This window comes from Salvelinus fontinalis, chromosome 33, assembly GCF_029448725.1.
Source record: "Salvelinus fontinalis isolate EN_2023a chromosome 33, ASM2944872v1, whole genome shotgun sequence".
NCBI lineage: Eukaryota > Metazoa > Chordata > Actinopteri > Salmoniformes > Salmonidae > Salvelinus > Salvelinus fontinalis.
In genome coordinates this window covers 50345372-50366262 of record NC_074697.1, presented here as the reverse complement: position 1 = coordinate 50366262, position 20891 = coordinate 50345372, and the positions used below count along the sequence as shown (strand labels likewise).

The following is a 20891-nucleotide window of genomic DNA, read 5'->3' as shown; positions in this document are numbered from 1 at the left end:
AGGTACGAAGCTGTTGTTAAAAGAGGGCATCTCAGCCACCGTGGCTGTCCTGGCAGCTGCCTCATCTTCAAGCAGCTGATTGAAGTGCCGATCCTGCTGCTAACACTGGGCCTCAGGCTTCTCCAGGTATGAGGCCTCGTCTCCCTCACGGAATGCAGGTATTTTCAAGTTGTGCTCGTAATGTGTGTCCTTCTTCCCTGGGAAAATATACAGGCAGAAGTAATGACATGTTTAGTTCGGGAATGATAAGGCACAGACTCCAAAGCAAACCTAAAGGGCAGCCTCAAGTACCCAGTGCAGTTTTGTTCTCCAACCATGTATTGTCTAATCACATGTATTGAGTATTATCCAGCAAAGGCCAGTGTAGGGCCAACCATATCTACCAACCAGATGAAGGTGCACATAATATGAATTGAATCAGAATATGATGAATTGAATCAGTGTGACAGTTTTATATATAGATTCCTAGATCCACACTGTCTCCTTGAATGTTTAGAACCATAACCCTGCCATGACAGAAGCCCTGTGTGGATGAGATTGCCCACACCTGTCGAAGACAGCTAAATTGTGTGGTTAGGGCTAAACAAGTGAACATGGCAATCCATGTACATTTAGCTTTTTATTAACGGAGAATGGGCCCTTGCCACCTGGTGGTGTAGGGCTCAAGGTTTGCAGGATAGTTGATTGAGTTGATGGACCCTGGGGGTGTAAGGTTTGCAGGATAGTTGATTGAGTTGATGGACCCTGGGGGTGTAAGGTTTGCAGGATAGTTGATTGAGTTGATGGACCCTGGGGGTGTAAGGTTTGCAGGATAGTTGATTGAGTTGATGGACCCTGGGGGTGTAAGGTTTGCAGGATAGTTGATTGAGTTGATGGACCCTGGGGGTGTAAGGTTTGCAGGATAGTTGATTGAGTTGATGGACCCTGGGGGTGTAAGGTTTGCAGGATAGTTGATTGAGTTGATGGACCCTGGGGGTGTAAGGTTTGCAGGATAGTTGATTGAGTTGATGGACCCTGGGGGTGTAAGGTTTGCAGGATAGTTGATTGAGTTGATGGACCCTGGGGGTGTAGGGCTCAAGGTTTGCATGATAGTTGATTGAGTTGATGGACCCTGGGGGTGTAAGGTTTGCAGGATAGTTGATTGAGTTGATGGACCCTGGGGGTGTAGGGCTCAAGGTTTGCATGATAGTTGATTGAGTTGATGGACCCTGGGGGTGTAAGGTTTGCAGGATAGTTGATTGAGTTGATGGACCCTGGGGGTGTAGGGCTCAAGGTTTGCAGGATAGTTGATTGAGTTGATGGACCCTGGGGGTGTAAGGTTTGCATGATAGTTGATTGAGTTGATGGACCCTGGGGGTGTAAGGCTCTGAGGTTGTGGCATTCGAGCACGCAGCTTCCTCTGAGTCCGTAGGTTCAGGAATGTACTCTGAAAAGTCTAAGTATGTTTGTGTGCATAATGTAAAGTCGGATACTCTGGTCTAACGTGTGGCTAAATCCACAGCGTTGGCCTTCCATGGATGTTTATATGACATGTTGTCGACCCTGATTCATGCAGTGTTCAATCTGACACGTTACAGCTTGCTATGCTGAAGACATTGGTAGCGAGCTAGAAAGTAATTTGGCTTAAAACAATGTATTACGTTGCTATTCGTGGCTGCTTCAAATATCTGTCGGATCCAGTTTTGTTGTTGTGGTCTTTTATCTTTTTATATTCTCGTTAGAGTTTCTTAATTGTTTCCCCTGCAGTATTTTACTGACCGATGTATTCCCATCTTGGCAATGTATCGAATATTTACTCAAAAGTGCATGGACATCTCCAACTGACCAAATTGCTGCATCCGGTTATTCATTTTTAGCTTCAGAGTTATTCTTTAGTGTACAGTGCCTTACCAAAGTTTTCACCCCCTTGGTGTTTTTTCTATTTTCTTGCATTACAACCTGTAAATTAAATTGAATTTAACATGGGGCCCCGTGTGGCTCAGTTGGTAGAGCATGGCGCTTGCAACGCCAGGGTTGTGGGTTCGATTCCCACGGGGGGCCAGTACAAAAAAAAAAAAAAGTATGAATGTATGTACTTGTAAGTCGCTCTGGATAAGAGCGTCTGCTAAATGACTTAAATGTAAAAAATGTAAATGAATTTTATTTGGATTTCATGCAATGAACATACACAAAATAGTCAAAATTGGTAAAGTGACATGAAAAAAAGGGATTTAAAAAAAAAAAATCAAAAAAATTTAAAAACGGAAAAGTGGTGCGTGCATTTGTATTCACCCCCTTTGCTATGAAGCCTCTAAATAAGATCTGGTGCAACCAATTACCTTCAGAAGTCACATAATTAGTTCAATAAAGTCTACCTATGTGCAATCTAAGTGTCACCTGATCTCAGTATATACAGTTAGGTTGGAGTCATTAAAACTAATTTTTCAACCACTCTACAAATGTCTTGCTAACAAACTATAGTTTTGGCAAGTCGGTTAGGACATTTACTTTGTGCATGACACAAGTCATTTTCCCTACAATTGTTTACAGACAGATTATTTCACTTATATTTCACTGTATCAAATTCCAGTGGGTCAGAAGTTTACATACACTAAGTTGACTGTGCCATTAAACAGCTTGGAAAATTCCAGAAAATTATGTAATGTCTTTAAAAGCTACTGATAGGCTAATTGACATAATTTGAGTCAATTGGAGGTGTGCCTGTGGACGTTTCCTTGATACCGTGGGGAAATCGAAAAAAATCAGCGAAGACCTTAGAATCTTTTTTGGACCACCACGAGTCTGGTTCATCCTTGGGAGCAAATGCCTGGAGGTACCACGTTCATCTGTACAAACAATAGTACACAAGTATAAACACCATGGGACCACGCAGCTGTCATACCGCTCAGGAAGGAGACACGTTCTGTCTCCTAGACATGAACGTACTTTGGTGCCAAAAGTGCAAATCAATCCCAGGACAACAGCAAAGGACCTTGTGAAGATGCTGGAGGAAACAGCTACAAAAGTATCTATATCCACAGTCAAACGAGTCCTATATCGACATAACTTGAAAGGACGCTCAGCATGGAAGAAGCCACTGCCACAAAACCGCCATAAAAAAGCCAGACTACGGTTTGCAATTGCACATTGGGACGAAGATTGTACTTTTTGGAGAAATTATCTCTGGTCTGATGAAACAAAAATAGAACTGTTTGGCCATAATGACCATCGTTATGTTTGGAGGAAAAAGGGGGAGGCTTGCAAGCCGAAGAACACCATCCTAATCGTGAAGCACGGGGGTGGCAGAATCATGTTGTGGGGGTGCTTTGCTGCAGGAGGGACTGGTGCACTTCACAAAATAGATGGCATGTTGAGAAAGGAAAATTATGTGAATATATTGAAGCAACATCTCAAGACATCAGTCAGGAAGTTAAAGCTTGTGGGTAATGACTTTCCGAATGCACAATAGTAAAGAGAACATGTCCCAGAATCATGCCCTGTGGGACACCTTTAGTAATATCAAGGTAACTTGACAACATCAGAAAGCACACATTGTGTCCGGACTGATTGATAATTCCCAAACCACTTGCAAGTCACCTGGTCGAGGCCCATTTCAGACAACCTTTGGGATGGTCGACAGTATCGAAGGCCTTGGATAAGTCTATAAATAGTTGGGAATTATTACCAAGGCCGACATTTTGGACAAGACATTACAATTGCTTGGGGACAGAGGTGGCAATACACACAGCAACATTCAAGTAGTTCTTTATGAATATGCCGACACCCCCACCTCTGCCAGATCTATAAACAAATCCATTCAGAGACACACAAGAGTATGTCACAGACTTTTTTAACAAACTGTCATGAATGATGAAATGTCCTCAATGTGTGAGAAGCCAGAATTACAATAATATCTACTTTTCAAGAAAAGGGATGTCGCGCGGGGGGGCGACGAGGGCCTAAGTTGACCTTGGTGGTCCAAAGTTGCGGAAGTCCGGTGATGAGGTAGTCCTCTGTTGGGGACAGGGGACACTGTCTGGCTGCCAGCTGAAGGCAGAATAGATGGGTTGACATGGGTAGAGGGACTGTTGTTGTCGACTTGCTTTTTGATGTTGGCGATCACTTGCCTGGCATCGGGGTTTCAAGGACCAGAGCTGGCTCCTGGGGGCGGACAGTCCACTTCCATTCGGGCAAAGCTATTTGCCAGCCGGAGCGGATCGTCAAAGGCAGGAAAGTACCGCCCAGGTCGCGGCTTCTTCAGGCTCTTTCACCTAACCACCTCTGCAAAGTCTCTGTGGTGAAGTGGAGTTGAATGAACCAGCTCCTCCGAGAAGTGGGGCAGATCGACTTCGCCCTGGGAAAGAGAGATGTTCAGCGTCGAGATGTTCCTCTGTTTCAGCACTAACTGGTAGATTGAAAAATATTCCAAATTTGTAGATTATTTTGGGGTTAAGAAAGTATGTATGAATCATTAAAAAAACTGGTTTGGAGAGCCTTTATGCAATGAATATCTTGATGAATCAAAAATACAGTGGATTGATTCATCCTGAAAGTTGCCATATTCAAGTTCAATTCATTACATTTCGGAAGGTGGAAAAAAAGTGTACAATATGGATTGAACAATAGGCTCTTGGTTTAACCTGCTACTTGTGGTCTCAGTTCCATAATGATTAAAATAGGCTACGTGTCCCAAATTATTGCAGAACGATAACCTAATATGATCCACTAATGCTAGTGACCCTCTGGAACAACTACACCTATGTGACAAAGGAAAGAAAGTTAAACAGAATGAAATGATACAAAATCTTGGCTACAAATTGAATGAAACTAATACTAAAGTGACAGTTATAAATGTTTGTGGGTATTACTTACGGTGGCTCCTGATAGTGGCTAATATTTCATATGATACTAATTGCCAAATAAAACTGAGTAAAGGCCGGGCATATAATTAAAATATTCTAAAGCGCATACATCAACTCAGCAGGTTCGTCCCTATGGAAGCCTATAGCTTGCATCTCAAAATTTCATCCAGACAAATGAGAGCATACAAGAATAATTCTGAAAAATGGCATTTATAACCTACTGTGGAAAATGGTCCCCAATACATGTCATGTTGATATGATTTTAAGTTTGCCATGTGACTGGTTTCACATTTGTCTCAATTGGATGAATTGGTGCCTCTGAGGCAGTTCAGAGGACTGTGTGAGGACCTTAAGGAAGAATGCGTTTTTTAATGATTCTGTTTGATCTTGTTAAAAAAAAAAAAAAAAATGTTTGTGTTTGTTTGCTTATATATTTTGTATGTTAACTATGTATTTTAATATGTTTTGTAACTTTCCCCAGATCATTGTTGTAAATGAGAATGTATTCTCAGTCAACTCACCTGGTAAAATAAAGGAATACACGTTCTTTGACGTGTTAGTACCACCATCAGCCTGGTTAGCAATGTTTTACTTAGCTCCGAGTCTTAAACCCACTTGCCTGTGGTTGGCAGATGTTGCTCTGTCATTTCCTATTGGTGCCCAGTATTGGCTCAAATCAGTTTGTGTTGGTTCATATTAGCCTGGATTATCCGGAGATATCCTAGAAAGGCCCATGCTGGCCTGCCTGGCCTGCTGGGCTGGGTGCTCTGTCCTGGACTGTGCTAATGAATTCAGAGAGAAAGAGAATATGTGTGGAGAGGAAGAGGGTGAAAGTGGCAGCATGGGAAGAGCCATTTTGCGTGAATGAAGTAATGTGGAAACAGTGAATGTAGGTTATCATAGAGACAGAGGGACCATGAAGGGGGTACAATGTGCCGTGAGTATATGTCACGAACAGGTTCCTACATCCCAGGCCACCACACAGACAAGGTTGAAAGTTTAATAACCCTAAATCTCAGGGTTATAGAACGGCTAGATAACCACACATTTGAAAATATGGAGGCTCAGATGCTAATGCAAATAGAAATGATTTATTAGACACCCAAAATATGCAGGGTGCAATGAAGTGCATAAATAAAATTAACAAAACGTGTGAGTTAATTAAACCATTAGTGCCATCGAGGGCAAGGACAGGGGCTCATGTATAGATTGATAACATTCACCACATGATTAAATCTAGGTAAATACGCAGAGTGGAAAATCTAAATGCAAACATGTAACTTATACAATACAATGCATGATCAGTCTCAGGGTTTACACCATTCACACTCAAGTCAAATCCAAATCAAATCGCATTGGTCACATACACATGGTAAGCAGAAGTTAATGCGGAAGTAGCGAAATGCTTGTGCTTCTAGTTCCGACAGTGCAGTAATATCTAACAAGTAATCTAACAAATTCACAATGACTACCTTACACACATAATGTAAGGGGATGGAATAAGAATATGTACATGTAAATATATGGATGTTCAATGGCCGTGCGGCATAGGCAAGATGCAATAGATGGTATAAAATACAGTATATAAACATATGAGATGAGTAATGTAGGATATGTTAAAATGATTAAAGTGACTAGTGATACCTTTATTAAATCCATTTATTTAAGTGGCCAGTGATTTGAGTCTGTATGTTGGCAGCAGCCTCCATGTTAGTGATGGCTGTTTAACATTCTGATGGCCTTGAGATAGAAGCTGTTTTTCAGTCTCTCGGTCCCAGCTTTGATGCACCTGTACTGACCTCGCCTTCTGGAGGATAGCGGGGTGAACAGGCAGTGGCTCGGGTGGTTGTTGTTCTTGATGATCTTTTTGGCCTTCGTGGTACATCGGGTGGTGTAGGTGTCCTAGAGGGCAGGTAGTTTTCCCCCGGTGATGCGTTGTGCAGACCGCACTAGCCTCTGGAGAGCCTTACGGTTGAGGGCGGTGCAGTTGCCGTACCAGGCGGTGATACAGCCCGACAGGTTTGATACCGGAACTCTGAGGCATGCATCGAAATGCATTGTACTTCAAACCAGTGTGCCGATGCCTGTATCACTTCCTCAGAAACATGCGACATCGCCACTCAACACACCCTGTAACTCTTCTGAAGTTAAATCTCTTATACCCAAAGACTTCTCTGCAGAACCTATTTGCTGTGATACATTCCATTTCTGTAGTGCAGTTGATAACCATTGCTATGAAGCCAACCTTATTGAAGCATACAGGAGTGTGGACACACCTACTCATTGAAGTGTTTTTCTTTATTTTTACTATTTTCTACATTGTAGAATACTAGTGAATACATAAAAACTATGAAATAACACATGGAATCATGTAGTATCCAAAAATGTGTTAAACAAATCAAAATATATTTTAGAATCTTCAAAGTAGCCACCCTTTGCCTTGATGAGGGCTTTGCAACCTCTTGGCATTCTCTCAGCCAGGTTCACCTGGACTGCTTTTCCAACAGTCTTGAACGAGTTCCCACATGCTGAGCACTTGTTAGCTGCTTTTCTTTCACTCTTTCCCAATAGGGTTGAGGTTGGGTGATTGTGGAGGCCAGATCATCTGATGCAGCACTCCATCACTCTCCTTCTTGGTCAAATAACCCTTACACAGCCTGGAGGCGTATTGGGTCATTGTCCTGTTGAAAAACAAATTATAGTCCCACCAAGCACAACCAGATGGGATGGCGTTTCACTGCAGAATCCTGTGGTAGCCATGCTGGTTAAGCGTGCCTTGAATTCTAAATAGATCACAGACAGTGTCACCAGCAAAGCACCCCCACACCATCACACCTCTTTGTCCATGCTTCACAGTGGGAAAAACACATTTGGAGATCAACCGTTCACCTACTCCGCGTCTCACAAAGACACAGCGGTTGAAGCCAAAAATCGCAAATTTGGACTCAGACGACAGGACAGATTTCCACCGATCTAATGTCCATTGTTTGTGTTTCTTGGCCCAAGCAAGTCTCTTCTCATTATTCATTGCAGAAATTCGACCATGAAGGCCTGATTCACGCAGTCTCCTCTCCTCTATGAAGTATTTATTTGAGTAGCAGTTAACTCTAATTAACTTATTCTCTGCAGCAGAGGTAACTGTGGGTCTTCCTTTCTTGTGGTGGTCCCCAGTTTCATCAAAGCGCTTGATGGTTTTTGCGACTGCACATGAAGAAACTTTCAAAGACCTTCATGTCTTAAAGTAATGATTGACTGTCATGTCTCTATGCTTATTTGAGCTGATCTTGCCATAATATGGACTTGGTCTTCCACCAAATAAGGCTATCTCCTGTATACCACCCTTACCTTGTCACAACACAACTGATTGGCTCAAATGCATTAAGAAGGAAAGAAATTCTGCAAATTAACAAGGCACACCTGTTAATTGAAATGCATTCCAGGTGACTACCTCATGAAGCTGGTTGAGAGAATGCCAAGAGTGTGCTAAGCTGTCATCAAGGCAAAGGGTGGTTACTTTGAAGAATCTATGTGTTAATTCATAGTTTTGATGTCGTCGCTACTATTCTATAATGTAGAAAATAGTAAAAATGAAGAAAAATTCTGTAATGAGAAGGTGTGTCCAAACTTTTGACTGGTACTGTGTATCACTCGTTGGCCTATCCCCCGGTGCTGGCACAGATCTACTACTCACAGGTATCCTTTCAATATCCTTCACCGTTGACCCATCCTCCTCTACTTTCTTCACTGCCAAAGCACTACTCTGACTCTAGCCACCTCAACCTCTGTCTTTGAGCGGACACCTCCAATCCCCACCGGACACCTCCAATCCCCTACAGTTGACACACAACTTTATCTACCGAAATGACACAATCTTCTATCCCATGCCTCCCCTACACACTTCCCACATCTTGGAATCTCCCTCCTACAAACTGCTGCGACATGACCATAAACGCTGCACCTGAAAGAGCGCGGTGGATTTGGCATAAAAGCTCAGACAGGATAACTGATACAGTATATCCTAACATGACTTTGCCGGGTAGAGACTGACTCAAACAGACTGACTCCTCCGTTTCACCACGCTCACCACCGGGTCTGCGTCGCACCAAACGGCGGGCATCACAAACACCAGGAATCTTCAACTTCAATTGCTCCACCTCCACTCCCCAAGTTGCGTGACGTGGAGCGCCCACTCTCTCTAGTCTAGAAGAAACACAAGACAAAGACCACAAGTCCAATACAGCTTACCTTTACTGATTCAACTGCACGCACCCTGAAACCACAAAAGGAACCACCAAAAGGCAAGAATCCACTTTCTCCAAAAATGTCACTCATACAAGACCAGATTTTTCTTTATCATGTCCATTGGTGCCAGGCTCGGGTTCCGAGGTCTTCACCACACCGTCCACCTCACTTAACCCGCCCTAATTCACTTCCATTTCACCTCCAGAACTTGGTCTGGTGCACGACTCACTCTGTTTGCACTTGATATCAATCTTCTTAGACACCCTAGCTCCATTTTTATTGCCATCTTCCTCAAATTCAAATCCAGCCTCTGCTTTCCGCATTCTCTTCATACATCTTCTTCCTCTTTTCCCCCTCCATTCCTCCTCAGAAATCCACTTTCCTGTGTCCCTGTCCCAATACTCCTCTTCTTCCAACATTGCTTTCGGCCCGGTGGCATCCTGACGTAACTCCATCTCATAATCATCCTGCTCACCTCGAAAATGTGTCTTCTCCGGGCTCCAACATTTTGAGAGCATGAGCAGTGGCCACACACAGAAAAATGAACCCCAAACTCAACTGTTCAACTTGTCGTGGCGGAAAACCTTCAGCTCCCCCTTGGTACACAGCTCAATCCCCCCCCGTTTCTTTCCTGCTGGGCATATGGTTCCAGGGAAAGCTCTTTGCAGGCCCTGAAGTGAGCTGTAATCTCCTTTTTATGTGGTGCATGTAGCTCATTACTCAATTAGGCCCAGGTGTGGCAGCCCTGAGCAATTCTTATACCCCATGGAGACCAGCCAAAGGGGTGGAGTCTATAATCAATCCATTAGAAAACACAAAAGGAGGGAGAGGCACAGCAAACCATAGAAAATTATGCCAAAGTACTAAGACACACAAAATGCTTAACTGAGAACCAAATTTGAACTTCAAAATGCACACAAAAAGGGCTTGAACACCAAGGGGGAAATATATAGGATAGTATGTGACATGAACTTATAAGCAATGGAATTATGCAAAGTTTAAGTGAAACTCATTATATGGATTACATTTGAGCATGTATGGGGGTGTGATAGCAATTGGAGTATAAATGCATTTGTCTTTTTAAAATATAGTAAACTGTTTGGTTGTGTAAATATCAGTCAATGTCTAAGGGAGTTCTCGTGTGTGTCACGCCACACACTCCGACCAACTGGCCGGTCAGGGTAGTGGGCCTTGTTACCCAGACGACCGCCAGACTTGCCGTTCCTGTGCCCCCATTCTGAGCCCCTCCGTACTGCAGATATCCCACAAGCCCCTGCTCTCTGTGTTGTACCCACCAGGAACAACAGGTCTCAACATTCCATTCCTGTTTCCAGGGCAACCCCCATACCAACAGCACAGCCAGCCTACCTTCCCTGACCTCCAAGTGGAGCCACTTCCTCACACACACACACACACACACACACACACACACACACACACACACACACACACACACACACACACACACACACACACACACACACACACACACACACACACACAGTCTTGTACAGCTAACCTTGTGGAGACACACAATTCAGTCCCATTCAAAATCATATTTTCCCTTATCCCTAAACCTAACCCTAACCCATACTCTTACCCTAACCTTAACCCAAAAATCTAAAACTAACCCTAGCTACTAACACTAACCCATAAAGTAATTCTAACCCTAACACTAATTCTAACCTTAACTCTAAACCCCCTAGAAATAGCATTTGACCTTGTGGGGATTAACAAAATGTCCCCAGGTACTTCTGGTCCCCACAAGAATAGTTAAACACGTCCATACTCACATTATGTTCTTCTATCCTCGTGGGGAACTAAAATAAATTTCCATTCAAAACCCTAACCCAAAACCTAACTCCTAACTCTAAACCTAACAACTAACCCCTTACCCTAACACTAATTGTAACCCTAACCCTAATTGTAACCTTAACCCTAAACCTAATCGATAAACTTAAAATAGCCGTTGTCCTCATGGGGACGTGGTAAATATCCCCACAAGGGTGAATTTTCCTTGTTTTACTACTTTACTACCATTGTGGGGACTTTTAGGGATTTTAAGTGCCCACAAGAATAGAAGAACCAACCAACCAACCCACACACACACACACACACACACACATGTGCACACACACACCAGAAGTCTCTTCACAATCCTAAAGTGCAGAACAGACTATGGGAGGCGCACAGTACTACATAGAGCCATGGCTACATGGAACTCTATTCCACATCAGGTAACTGATGCAAGTAGTAGAATACATTTTTTTTTTATAGAAAAAAATATACCTTATGGAACAGCGGGGACTGTGAAGAAACACACACAGGCACAGACACACGCATACACATGATAACACATGAACTATACACACACTTAAACATTTTGTGTTGTAGATACTGTATGTGGTAGTAGAGTAGTGGCCTGAGGGGACACACTTAATGTGTTGTGAAAGTGTTATGAAATGTAATGTCATGTAGTATATTTAATTGTATATAACAACTGGATGTTGCCTTGGCAGCAGTCAATGGGGATCCTTAATAAATACACACACACACACACACACACACACACACACACACACACACACACACACACACACACACAGACAGCTGGATTTACTCATATATACTTCTATTTGTTTCCCTCCCCCTTTTTTCACTCAAATAACAACACACAAAAACAGACCCACGCATACAAACTAAAATAAACAGACAATCCACACCCTTGAGGATAATCTCAAATTGAATACATATCATTAATCTGAAGGACAACAAAGACAGGGCAGCAGAGAGAGAGAGAGACAGCCTGCTTAGCTAGACCTCACCGTGTGCTCTGCTATACTGAGGGCCAGATTCAACCAGATCAAGCACTAACTGGAGGTGTAACTGTGTTGGATCTGGCAAATCGGTGTGCAGCTGCTCTTCATCATTGTCAGGAAGCCACACCGTCCTATTCGTGTGAGAAATTCAGAACGAGAAAGTGTAGGCTCTATAGACATAATGAAGCTCAAATTGAAAGATACTAAACAAAATAATGAGGATTTGTATCAGTCTAATCGAGGTGTACATTACATCTCGTATTCCAGTGCTCGAGCTGCATGGGATTTATCTTAATGCGACAGCGTGCAGCCAATGTCCGCTTTCGGTATAATGCCAGGAGTCGCTTGTGGATTTGACAACTCCAATGCACTTCCACCTCCTATACCCTGAAACAACCACTATGCAGATGTAGGCTGAAGCGAATCTGATTGAATAGAGCCTTGAATATCCCCCAAGGCATCAGCTACTCTTCCTGGGGTCCAGCCACATTAAGGCAGTCGTATACAATTTGAAATATTACATGACAATATATTTCATAACACTTTTCACAACATATTAAGTGTGTTCCCTCAGGCCACTGCTCTACCATCACATAGTTACAATACAAAATCCATGTGTACGTGTGTGTGTCGAGAGCATGTCTTACCATGTGTATCTGTGTGTGTGTGTCTCCTCAAAGGGTGTCCAGCTGTGTGCAAGTAGTTTAAACAGACACCTTACAAAAACAAGTAGCGATGAAGTCAATCTCTCCTCCACTTTGAGCCATGAGAGATTTTCATGCCTAACTTATGTGTGTGTGTGTGTGTGTGTGTGTTTGAAACGTGGGTGGGGATAGAACGAGACTAGGAAAAGTACTGCATTGCCCATAATGAGAAACTTGATATGTCTCTAAACTATACGCTTGGAAACAGGAGACATCATAGAACGTCGAAAAAGGAAACATAGCTGGAAACACCTTGCACATATATGGAGCCAGCTTACATTCTATCTCGTTCTGATTTATGAATATCACCAGGATATTACACAGAGGTGTCATGGCGGACGCTTTCTGTGTCGCCAGTGTTTTACAAGGGCAAATCCACACTCGTTTCTATGATGTTTTGATGAATAAGAGTGTTTTATTTCGTCTCACCAAACCATGTCTTACTTGAATCATGATTTCCTAATTTTGGCAGGTGTATGGCAGGTGTGTAGGAATGCACCATGAGAATATTTCAAAGTTGCATTTTAATTTATTTATTACAGTAAAAAACAACCTTACAAATCAGATAAAAAAAATATATATATGATGTTCAGTAGAGCAGGCACATTGTAAAACTTGCGTCCATATGGCACAAATAGTTCTAGCACTGTTCAATTTAGCTCGGCTCGCCACTAGTGCAGCGTCTGATTTAGGATTTAGTGACTGCAACAGGCTTTTCTCTAGTAGTAGAGTGACAGGGTTTTGAGAACCCCGATAACACCCACGAGGGCAAGGAGGGTGGGCGAGGAGTCAATCTGTTATTGGCCATGAGAGGGGGTGGGTGAGGGGGTGCATAGCCAAGCTTGGCTCGGCCAGGGCTGAGGCGGGGCCTTCTGGGGTGGCCCTTTTTGGGGTCATTATTTCCACTCATAGCCAGAGACAAGTGAGTGTGACAGCCTAGACAGATCAAAGGCCAGCATCCATCCCTCCTACTGACCAACACAAGCAGGGACTTGGGCCAAGTGGACAGGGATCAACCAAGCTTTTTCTGTTGGGTTGCCAGCCTTCTAGGCCTGTCTGGCCCGTTTATATATATATATATATATATATATATATATTTTAACCTTTATTTTAGTAGGCAAGACAGTTAAGAACAAATTCTCTACATTCTCTAAATTCTCAAAATCTACAATGACGGCCTACAACGGCCAAACCCCGACGCTGGGCCAATTGTGCGCCGCCCTATAGGACTCACAATCACGGCCGGTTGTGATACAGCCTGGAATCGAACCAGGGTCTATAGTGACGCCTCTAGCCATGCCGGCTCTACCTTGACCACTACAACCACAAATATTCCTGCCGATCGGAGGCCAGAGCATGTTTATAAACGTTATGTTCCACCACAGACTACCTTAGTAACCCTGGACTGGCTCCATGGTCGGTCTCTGTTTATCCTATATCACAACGTTTTGTAGATCCTTCCAATGTTCCTCTGACTGTAATATGACCTACAGACAAAAATTACTTTTGGATATTAGATCGGCGAGCACTTACCAGCGTTTTCGACCAGAAATTTGACTTCCCTGAACTGGATCCATTGTTTGAACCTCCCGAGGCAGCTCCATTCTTCCCGGATTCTGCACCAAAATGCAGATGCCAGAGAAGAGGACTCAGGCAGCGTGCATACCATCCACCGCTTCCGAGTATATTACTCACTAACATTCAATCCCTGGACAATAAAGGGTGAGGATCTCCTTACAGTTAGACACCAGGGACTGTAACATACTCTGTTTAGCGGAATCATGACTTTCCGGATATATTGTCCTTTCAATTCAGCCAGCGGGGTTCTCCGTCCATCGCGCGGACAGTAAGAAAGAACACTCCGGGATCCATAACATGGATCATTTAGCTATTTTATTTACTTGATAAAATATTTATTTTGGCCTTTACTGCTACAGCCCATAGATAAAGGACTAAGATCTAATTGTACTATACCGGCTCTGATGCTCGTCGGATGTGGCAGGGCTTGCTAACCACTATGGACTACAAGGGGAAGCACAGCCGAGAGCTACCCAGTGACACGAGGCTACCAGACGAGCTAAACCACTTCTATGCATGCTTTGATGCAAATAACACTGAAACCTGCATGAAAGCACCAGCTGTTCCGGAAGACTGTGTGATCACTCTCTCCGCAGCCGATGTGAGTAAGACCTTTAAACAGGTCAACATTCACAAGGCCGCAGGGCCAGACGGATTACCAGGACATGTACTGCGAGCATGCTCTGACCAACTGGCAAGGGTCTTCACTGACATTTTCAAACTCTCCCTGTCCGAGTCTGTAATACCAACATGTTTTAGGCAGACCACCATAGTCCCTGTGCCCAAGAACACCAAGGTAACCTGCCTAAATGACTACCGACCCATAGCACTCACGTCTGTAGCCATGAAGTGCTTTGAAAGGCTGGTCATGGCTCACATCAACACAACCATCCAGAAACCTTAGACCCAATCCAATTTGCATACCGCCCCAATAGATCCACAGATTAAGCAATCTCCATTGCACTCCACACTGCCCTTTCCCGCCTGGACAAAAGGAACAGCTACGTGAGAATGCTATTCATTGACTACAGCTCAGCGTTCAACACCATAGTGCCCTCAAAGCTCATCAATAAGCAAAGGACCCTGGGACTAAACACCTTCCTTTGCAACTGGATCCTGGACTTCCTGACGGGCCGCCCCCACGTGGTAAGGGTAGGTAACAACACATCCCCCACGCTGATCCTCAACACAGGGGCCCCTCAGGGGTGCGTGCTCAGTCCCTTCCTGTACTCCCTGTCCACTCATGACTGCACGGCCAGGCACGACTCCAACACCATCATTAACTCACCAGCACCATCATTAAACAATGGTAGGCCTGATCACCAACAATGACGAGACAGCCTATAGGGAGGAGGTCAGAGACCTTGCTGTGTGGTGCCAGGACAACAACCTCTCCCTCAATGTGATCAAGACAAAGGAGATGATTGTGGACACCAGAAAAAGAGGGCAGAGCAAACCCACATGCTCATCGACGGGGCTGCAGGGCAGCAGGTAGAGATTTTAAAGTTCCTTGGTGTCCACATCACCAACAAACTAACATGGTCCAAGCACACCAAGACAGTCACGAAGAGGGCACAAAAAAACCTATTCCCCCTCAGGAGACTGAAAGGATTTGTCATGGGTCCTCAGATCCTCAAAAGGATTATTTTTTTCCTTCTCATTTACAACTGCGAACTGGCCAAGATAAAGCAAAGCAGTTACACATACAACAACACAGAGTTACACATGGAATAAACAAACGTACAATCAATAATACAGTACAAAAAAAGTTTGTATATATTGTGTGCAAATGAGGTAAGCAAAGGGAGGTAAGGTAATACATAGGCCATGGTGGTGATGTAATTACAATATAGCAATTAAACTCTGGAATGGTAGATGGGCAGAAGATGAATGTGCGAGTAGAGAAACTGGGGTGAAAAGGAGCAAGATAAATAAATAAATACAGTATGGGGATGAGGTAGTTGGATGGGCTATTTACAGATGGGCTATGTACAGGTGCAGTGATCTGTGAGCTGCTCTGACAGCTGGTGCTTAAAGCTAGTGAGGGAGTATGTGTCTCCAGCTTCAGTGATTTTTGCAGTTCGTTCCAGTCATTGGCATCAGAGAACTGGAAGGAAAGGCGTCCAAATGAGGAATTGGCTTTGGGGGTGACCAGTAAAATATACCTGCTGGAGCGCGTGCTATGGGTGGGTGCTGCTATGGTGACCAGTGAGCTGAGATAAGGTGGGGCTTTACCTAGCAGAGACTTCTAGATGATCTGGAGCCAGTGGTTTTGGTGACGAGTATGATGCGAGGGCCAGCCAACGAGAGCGTACAGGTCGCAGTGGTGGGTAGTATATGGGGCTTTGGTGACAAAACGGATGACACTGTTATAGACTGCACCCAAATTGTTGAGTAGAGTGTTGGAGGCTATTTTGTAAATGACATCGCCGAAGTCGAGGATCGGTAGGATGGTTAGTTTTACGAGGGTATGTTTGGCAACATGAGTGAAGGATGCTTTGTTTGCGAAATAGGAAGCCAATTCTAGATTTAATTTTGGATTGGAGATATTTAATGTGAGTCTGGAAGGAGAGTTTACAGTCTAACCAGACACTTAGATATTTGTAGTTGTCCACATATTCTAAGTCAGAACCGTCCAGAGTAGTGATGCTGGACGGGTGGGCAGGTGCGCGCAGCGATCGGTTGAAGAGCATGCACTTAGTTTTTTTTGCATTCAAGAGCAGTTGGAGAACACGGAAGGAGAGTTGTATGGCATTGAAGCTCGTCTGGAGGTTAGTTAACACAGTGTCCAAAGAAGGGCCAGAAGTATACAGAATAGTGTCGTCTGCTTAGAGGTGGATCAGAGAATCACCAGCAGCAAGAGCGACATCATTGATGTATACAGAGAAGAGAGTCGGCCCGAGAATTGAACCCTGTGGCACCCCCATAGAGACTGCCAGAGGTCTGGACAACAGGCCCTCCGATTTGACACACTGACCTCTGTCAGAGAAGCAGTTGGTGAACCAGGCGAGGCAATCATTTGAGAAACCAAGGCTGTTGAGTCTGCCGATAAGAATGTGGTAAAAAGCCTTGGCCAGATCGATGAATACGGCTGCACAGTATTGTCTCGTATCGATGGTGGTTATGATATCGTTTAGGACCTTGAGCGTGGCTGAGGTGCACCCATGACCAGCCTTGAAACCAGATTGCATAGCGGAGAAGGTACAGTGGGATTTGAAATGGTCGGTGATCACTTTGTTAACTTGGCTATCAAAGAACTTAGAAAGGCATTGTAAGCAGGGTCCCCACTTTCTTCGATAGATATAGGTCTGTAGCAGTTTGGGTCTATTGTGTCTCCCCCTTTGAAGAGGAGGATGACCGCGGCTGCTTTCCAATCTTTGGGAATCTCCGACGATACGAAAGAGAGGTTGAACAGGCTAGTAATAGGGGTTGCAAATATTTCGGCAGATCATTTTAGAAAAAGAGGGTCCAGATTGTCTAGCCCGGCTGATTTGTAGGGGTCCAGATTTTTCAGCTCTTTCAGAACATAAGCTATCTGGATTTGGGTGAAGGAGAAATGGGGGAGGCTTGGGGGAGTTGCTGTGGGGGATGCAGTGCTGTTGCCCGGGGTATTGGTAGCCAGGTGGAAAGCATGGCCAGCCGTAGAAAAATGCTTATTGAAATTCTCAATTATAGTGGATTTATCTGTGGTGACAGTGTTTCCTAGCCTCAGTGCAGTGGGCAGCTGGGAAGAGGTGCTCTTAGTTTTCTGACGACACAACAGCGGTAGACCTGATTGCCAACAACGCCTACACGGGTAAAGATGAGAGCCCAGGCAGAGTGGTGTCAGAAAAATAACCTCCCTCAACAAAACGAAGGAGCTGATAGTGGACTATGGAAACAGCAGAGAGAGCACGCCCCCATCCACATAGACAGGGCTGCAGTGGAGAGGGTCAAAAGTTCCTCAGCGTGCACATTACTGAGGACCTGAATGATCCTTTCACAGTGACAGCGTGGTGAAAAAGGCTGAAGAAATTTGGCTTCTACAGATGCACCATCGAGAGCATTCTGTCAGATCGCCTGGTACAGCAACTGCACCACCTGCAAGGTTCTCCAGAGAATGGTGCCGTCAGCCCAATGCATCCCCGGGGGCACATTGCCTGCCCTCCAGGACATCTACAGCACCCAGTGTCACAGGAAGGCCAATAATATCATCAAGGACCTCAGCTACTCGAGCCACAGCCTGCTCACCCTCCTACTAAGCATACAAAACATTAGGAACACCTGCTCTTTCCATGGCATAGATTCACCAGGTGAATCCAGGTAAAAGCTATGATCCCTTATTGATGTCACTTGTTAAATCCACTTCAATCATTCTGGATGAGGGGGACGAGAGGTTAAAGAAGGCTTTTTACACCTTGAGACAATTGATACATAGATTGTGTATGTGTGCCATTCAGAGAGTGAATGGGCAAGACAAAATATGTAAGTGCCTTTGAGTTAGGGTAGTAGGTACCAGGGGCACCAGTTTGAGTGTGTCAAGAACTGCAACGCTGCTGGGTTTTTCACACTCAACAGTTTCCTGTGTGTATCAAGAATGGTCCACCATCCAAACGACATGCATCCAACATGACACAATTGTGGGGAGCACTGGAGTCAACATGGGCCAGCATCCCTGTGGAACACTTTCGACACCTTGTAGAGTCCATGCCCTGATTTTAGGCTGTTCTGAGGGCAAAAGGGGGTGGAACTCAATATGATGTTTTGTACACTGTGTATATTTATATATATACTGTAAGTCAATGGTGTGTACTGTAAATTGTGTCAGTTGTGAGAGTCAGTGTCCTCTACGTTATGTCACTTGCCTGTGTCAGTGGTGTGTGTGTCTGTGTGTGTGTGTGTGTGTGTGTGTGTGTGTGTGTGTGTGTGTGTGTGTGTGTGTGTGTGTGTGTGTGTGTGTGTGTGTGTGTGTGTGTGTGTGTGTGTGTGTGTGTGTGTGTGTGTGTGTGTGTGTGTGTGTGTGTGTGTGAGGGCTCGCGCGCGTGTGTGTGTGTGAGGGCTCGCGCGTGTGTGTATGTGTATGTGTGTACATTCACATGAGTGTGCTGGTGTGCGTGTACATTCAGTGGGTGTGTCTGTGCACATGCTTATATGTGGCTGGGACTGGTGTTGGAGACAGAGGAAATGCTCACACATTGGCTGTTGAGCGGTGATCTCACTGGTCAGGAAATATTATCCCTGGGCCTTGCCAGGACGGGTTCTGAATGAAGATCTTCTTTTCAGGGGGAAATGTCCCCTAGATATGTCCCCTACCCTCTCTGCTTTGCACACAATCAAACAGATAGAAAGACGGATGGACAGACAGACATTGTTGTAGCGAGGCATACTCCCTGCTGTGCCCCACGGCCATACTCACACACACGGACAGAGAGGTATATTTTCTGGGTGATTTAAATGTTGACTGGCTTTCATCAGGCTGCCCCCTCAAAGAGAAAGCTTCAAACTGTAACTAGTGCTTGCATCCTGGTTCAGGTTATCAGTCAACCTACCAGGGTTTATTGAAAACATAAATACATTTGCACAAGGAACTCCTGTTTTCTGTCAAATACATCGTTGTTGGTTAGCGAGCTAGCGAATTTTTGCCATATTAGCATAGACATCAACACACTTCAAAACAAGACATGGTATCAAAAACAAGATAAAAATGAGCCACCTACGATTCCCCACATGGCAGCTTTCTTGTCATTGTTGCTAGCTATCTGGATATCCAGAATCACAGCAATCATACAGACTTTTGCCCCATTGAAGCGTACACACACGTGACGTTGTCAGCTAATCTATAGTATACTATGGTATTTTTTTTCATGTGGGTGCCCTTGTCTTGCTCTCTGTGGTGGGTGTCTGTGGTATTGTCTGTGTGTGGAAGCTGGCTGGAACACAATGCTCTATCTGAACCGCAGCTTACAATTGACCCATCATGGAGGCGACGGTAGCGTTTGAGAAGTCAGCAATGAGTCCAAATAACAGTGCCCTTGTTAAAACTTGTGGTAGAGAATGTCACAGGAGGAATTCTGGATGATTAGGGTGAACTTCCCAACCGGAGTTCATAAGATCCAGGGTCATTACTACTGATTATCTGGGAGTGAAATGACGGATTTCTGTTTCACAATGGACAAAGAAAGTTGTATGGTTTTGTATTTAATTGTACACATTTATTTGTGTGTCACTCCAGGCTGAGCTACCGCGGTTGAGAGAGGCGGATGCGTAACAGACAGAGGGGGAGGGCAGCTGGCACCTGTACTTCATTCAACATGGCATCCTTCCTGTGGAAGGGCATCAAGCTGGAGCCCTGGCTGGTAAGCAGCTTCTATGCCTGCCTGCTGGCTGTTTTCTCCCTGCTGACGGGCGTGATTTATCTGCTGCTGGAGATGGGGCTTGTGGAGATCACCCAGGACCCCTTTTACAGCATACAGTGTGTAGTCGCCTTCTCAGGTACTAGCTAGCTACAGTGTCAGTGTGTTTGTTGTTATGCTGCTGAGGAAGGTTTCCGTCCATCCTCACAGTAATTTGGTTGTTTTTTTAACCAGGACCCCCCCCCCCCCCCCCCAGGTCCTAGTTATAGACCTAACCTAAAAGTGAATGGGCCTCTGTTGGTCTGTAAAAAGTTGGGGTCAGCTCTGTTTTTAAACTCTGTGAATTTGCTGTGAAAATATTGAATCAAATATTTC

General features: G+C 44.5%; 1 protein-coding gene and 1 non-coding gene across 2 annotated transcripts in view; both read left to right on the top strand.

Moving 5' to 3' along the window:
- Positions 1–20511, top strand: part of irs1 (insulin receptor substrate 1) — a 140036-nt gene extending 119525 nt beyond the window's left edge. Inside the window, exon 2 of the mRNA XM_055896600.1 lies at positions 20396–20511. Coding sequence (XP_055752575.1) covers positions 20396–20400 — 5 coding nt within the window. The 3' untranslated portion in view covers positions 20401–20511. The remainder of the gene's footprint in view (positions 1–20395) is intronic.
- On the top strand, positions 1966–2041 carry trnaa-ugc (transfer RNA alanine (anticodon UGC)). The gene has a single exon. It is a non-coding gene; the product is annotated as a tRNA-Ala (tRNA).
- Positions 20512–20891: the final 380 nt, after the last annotated feature.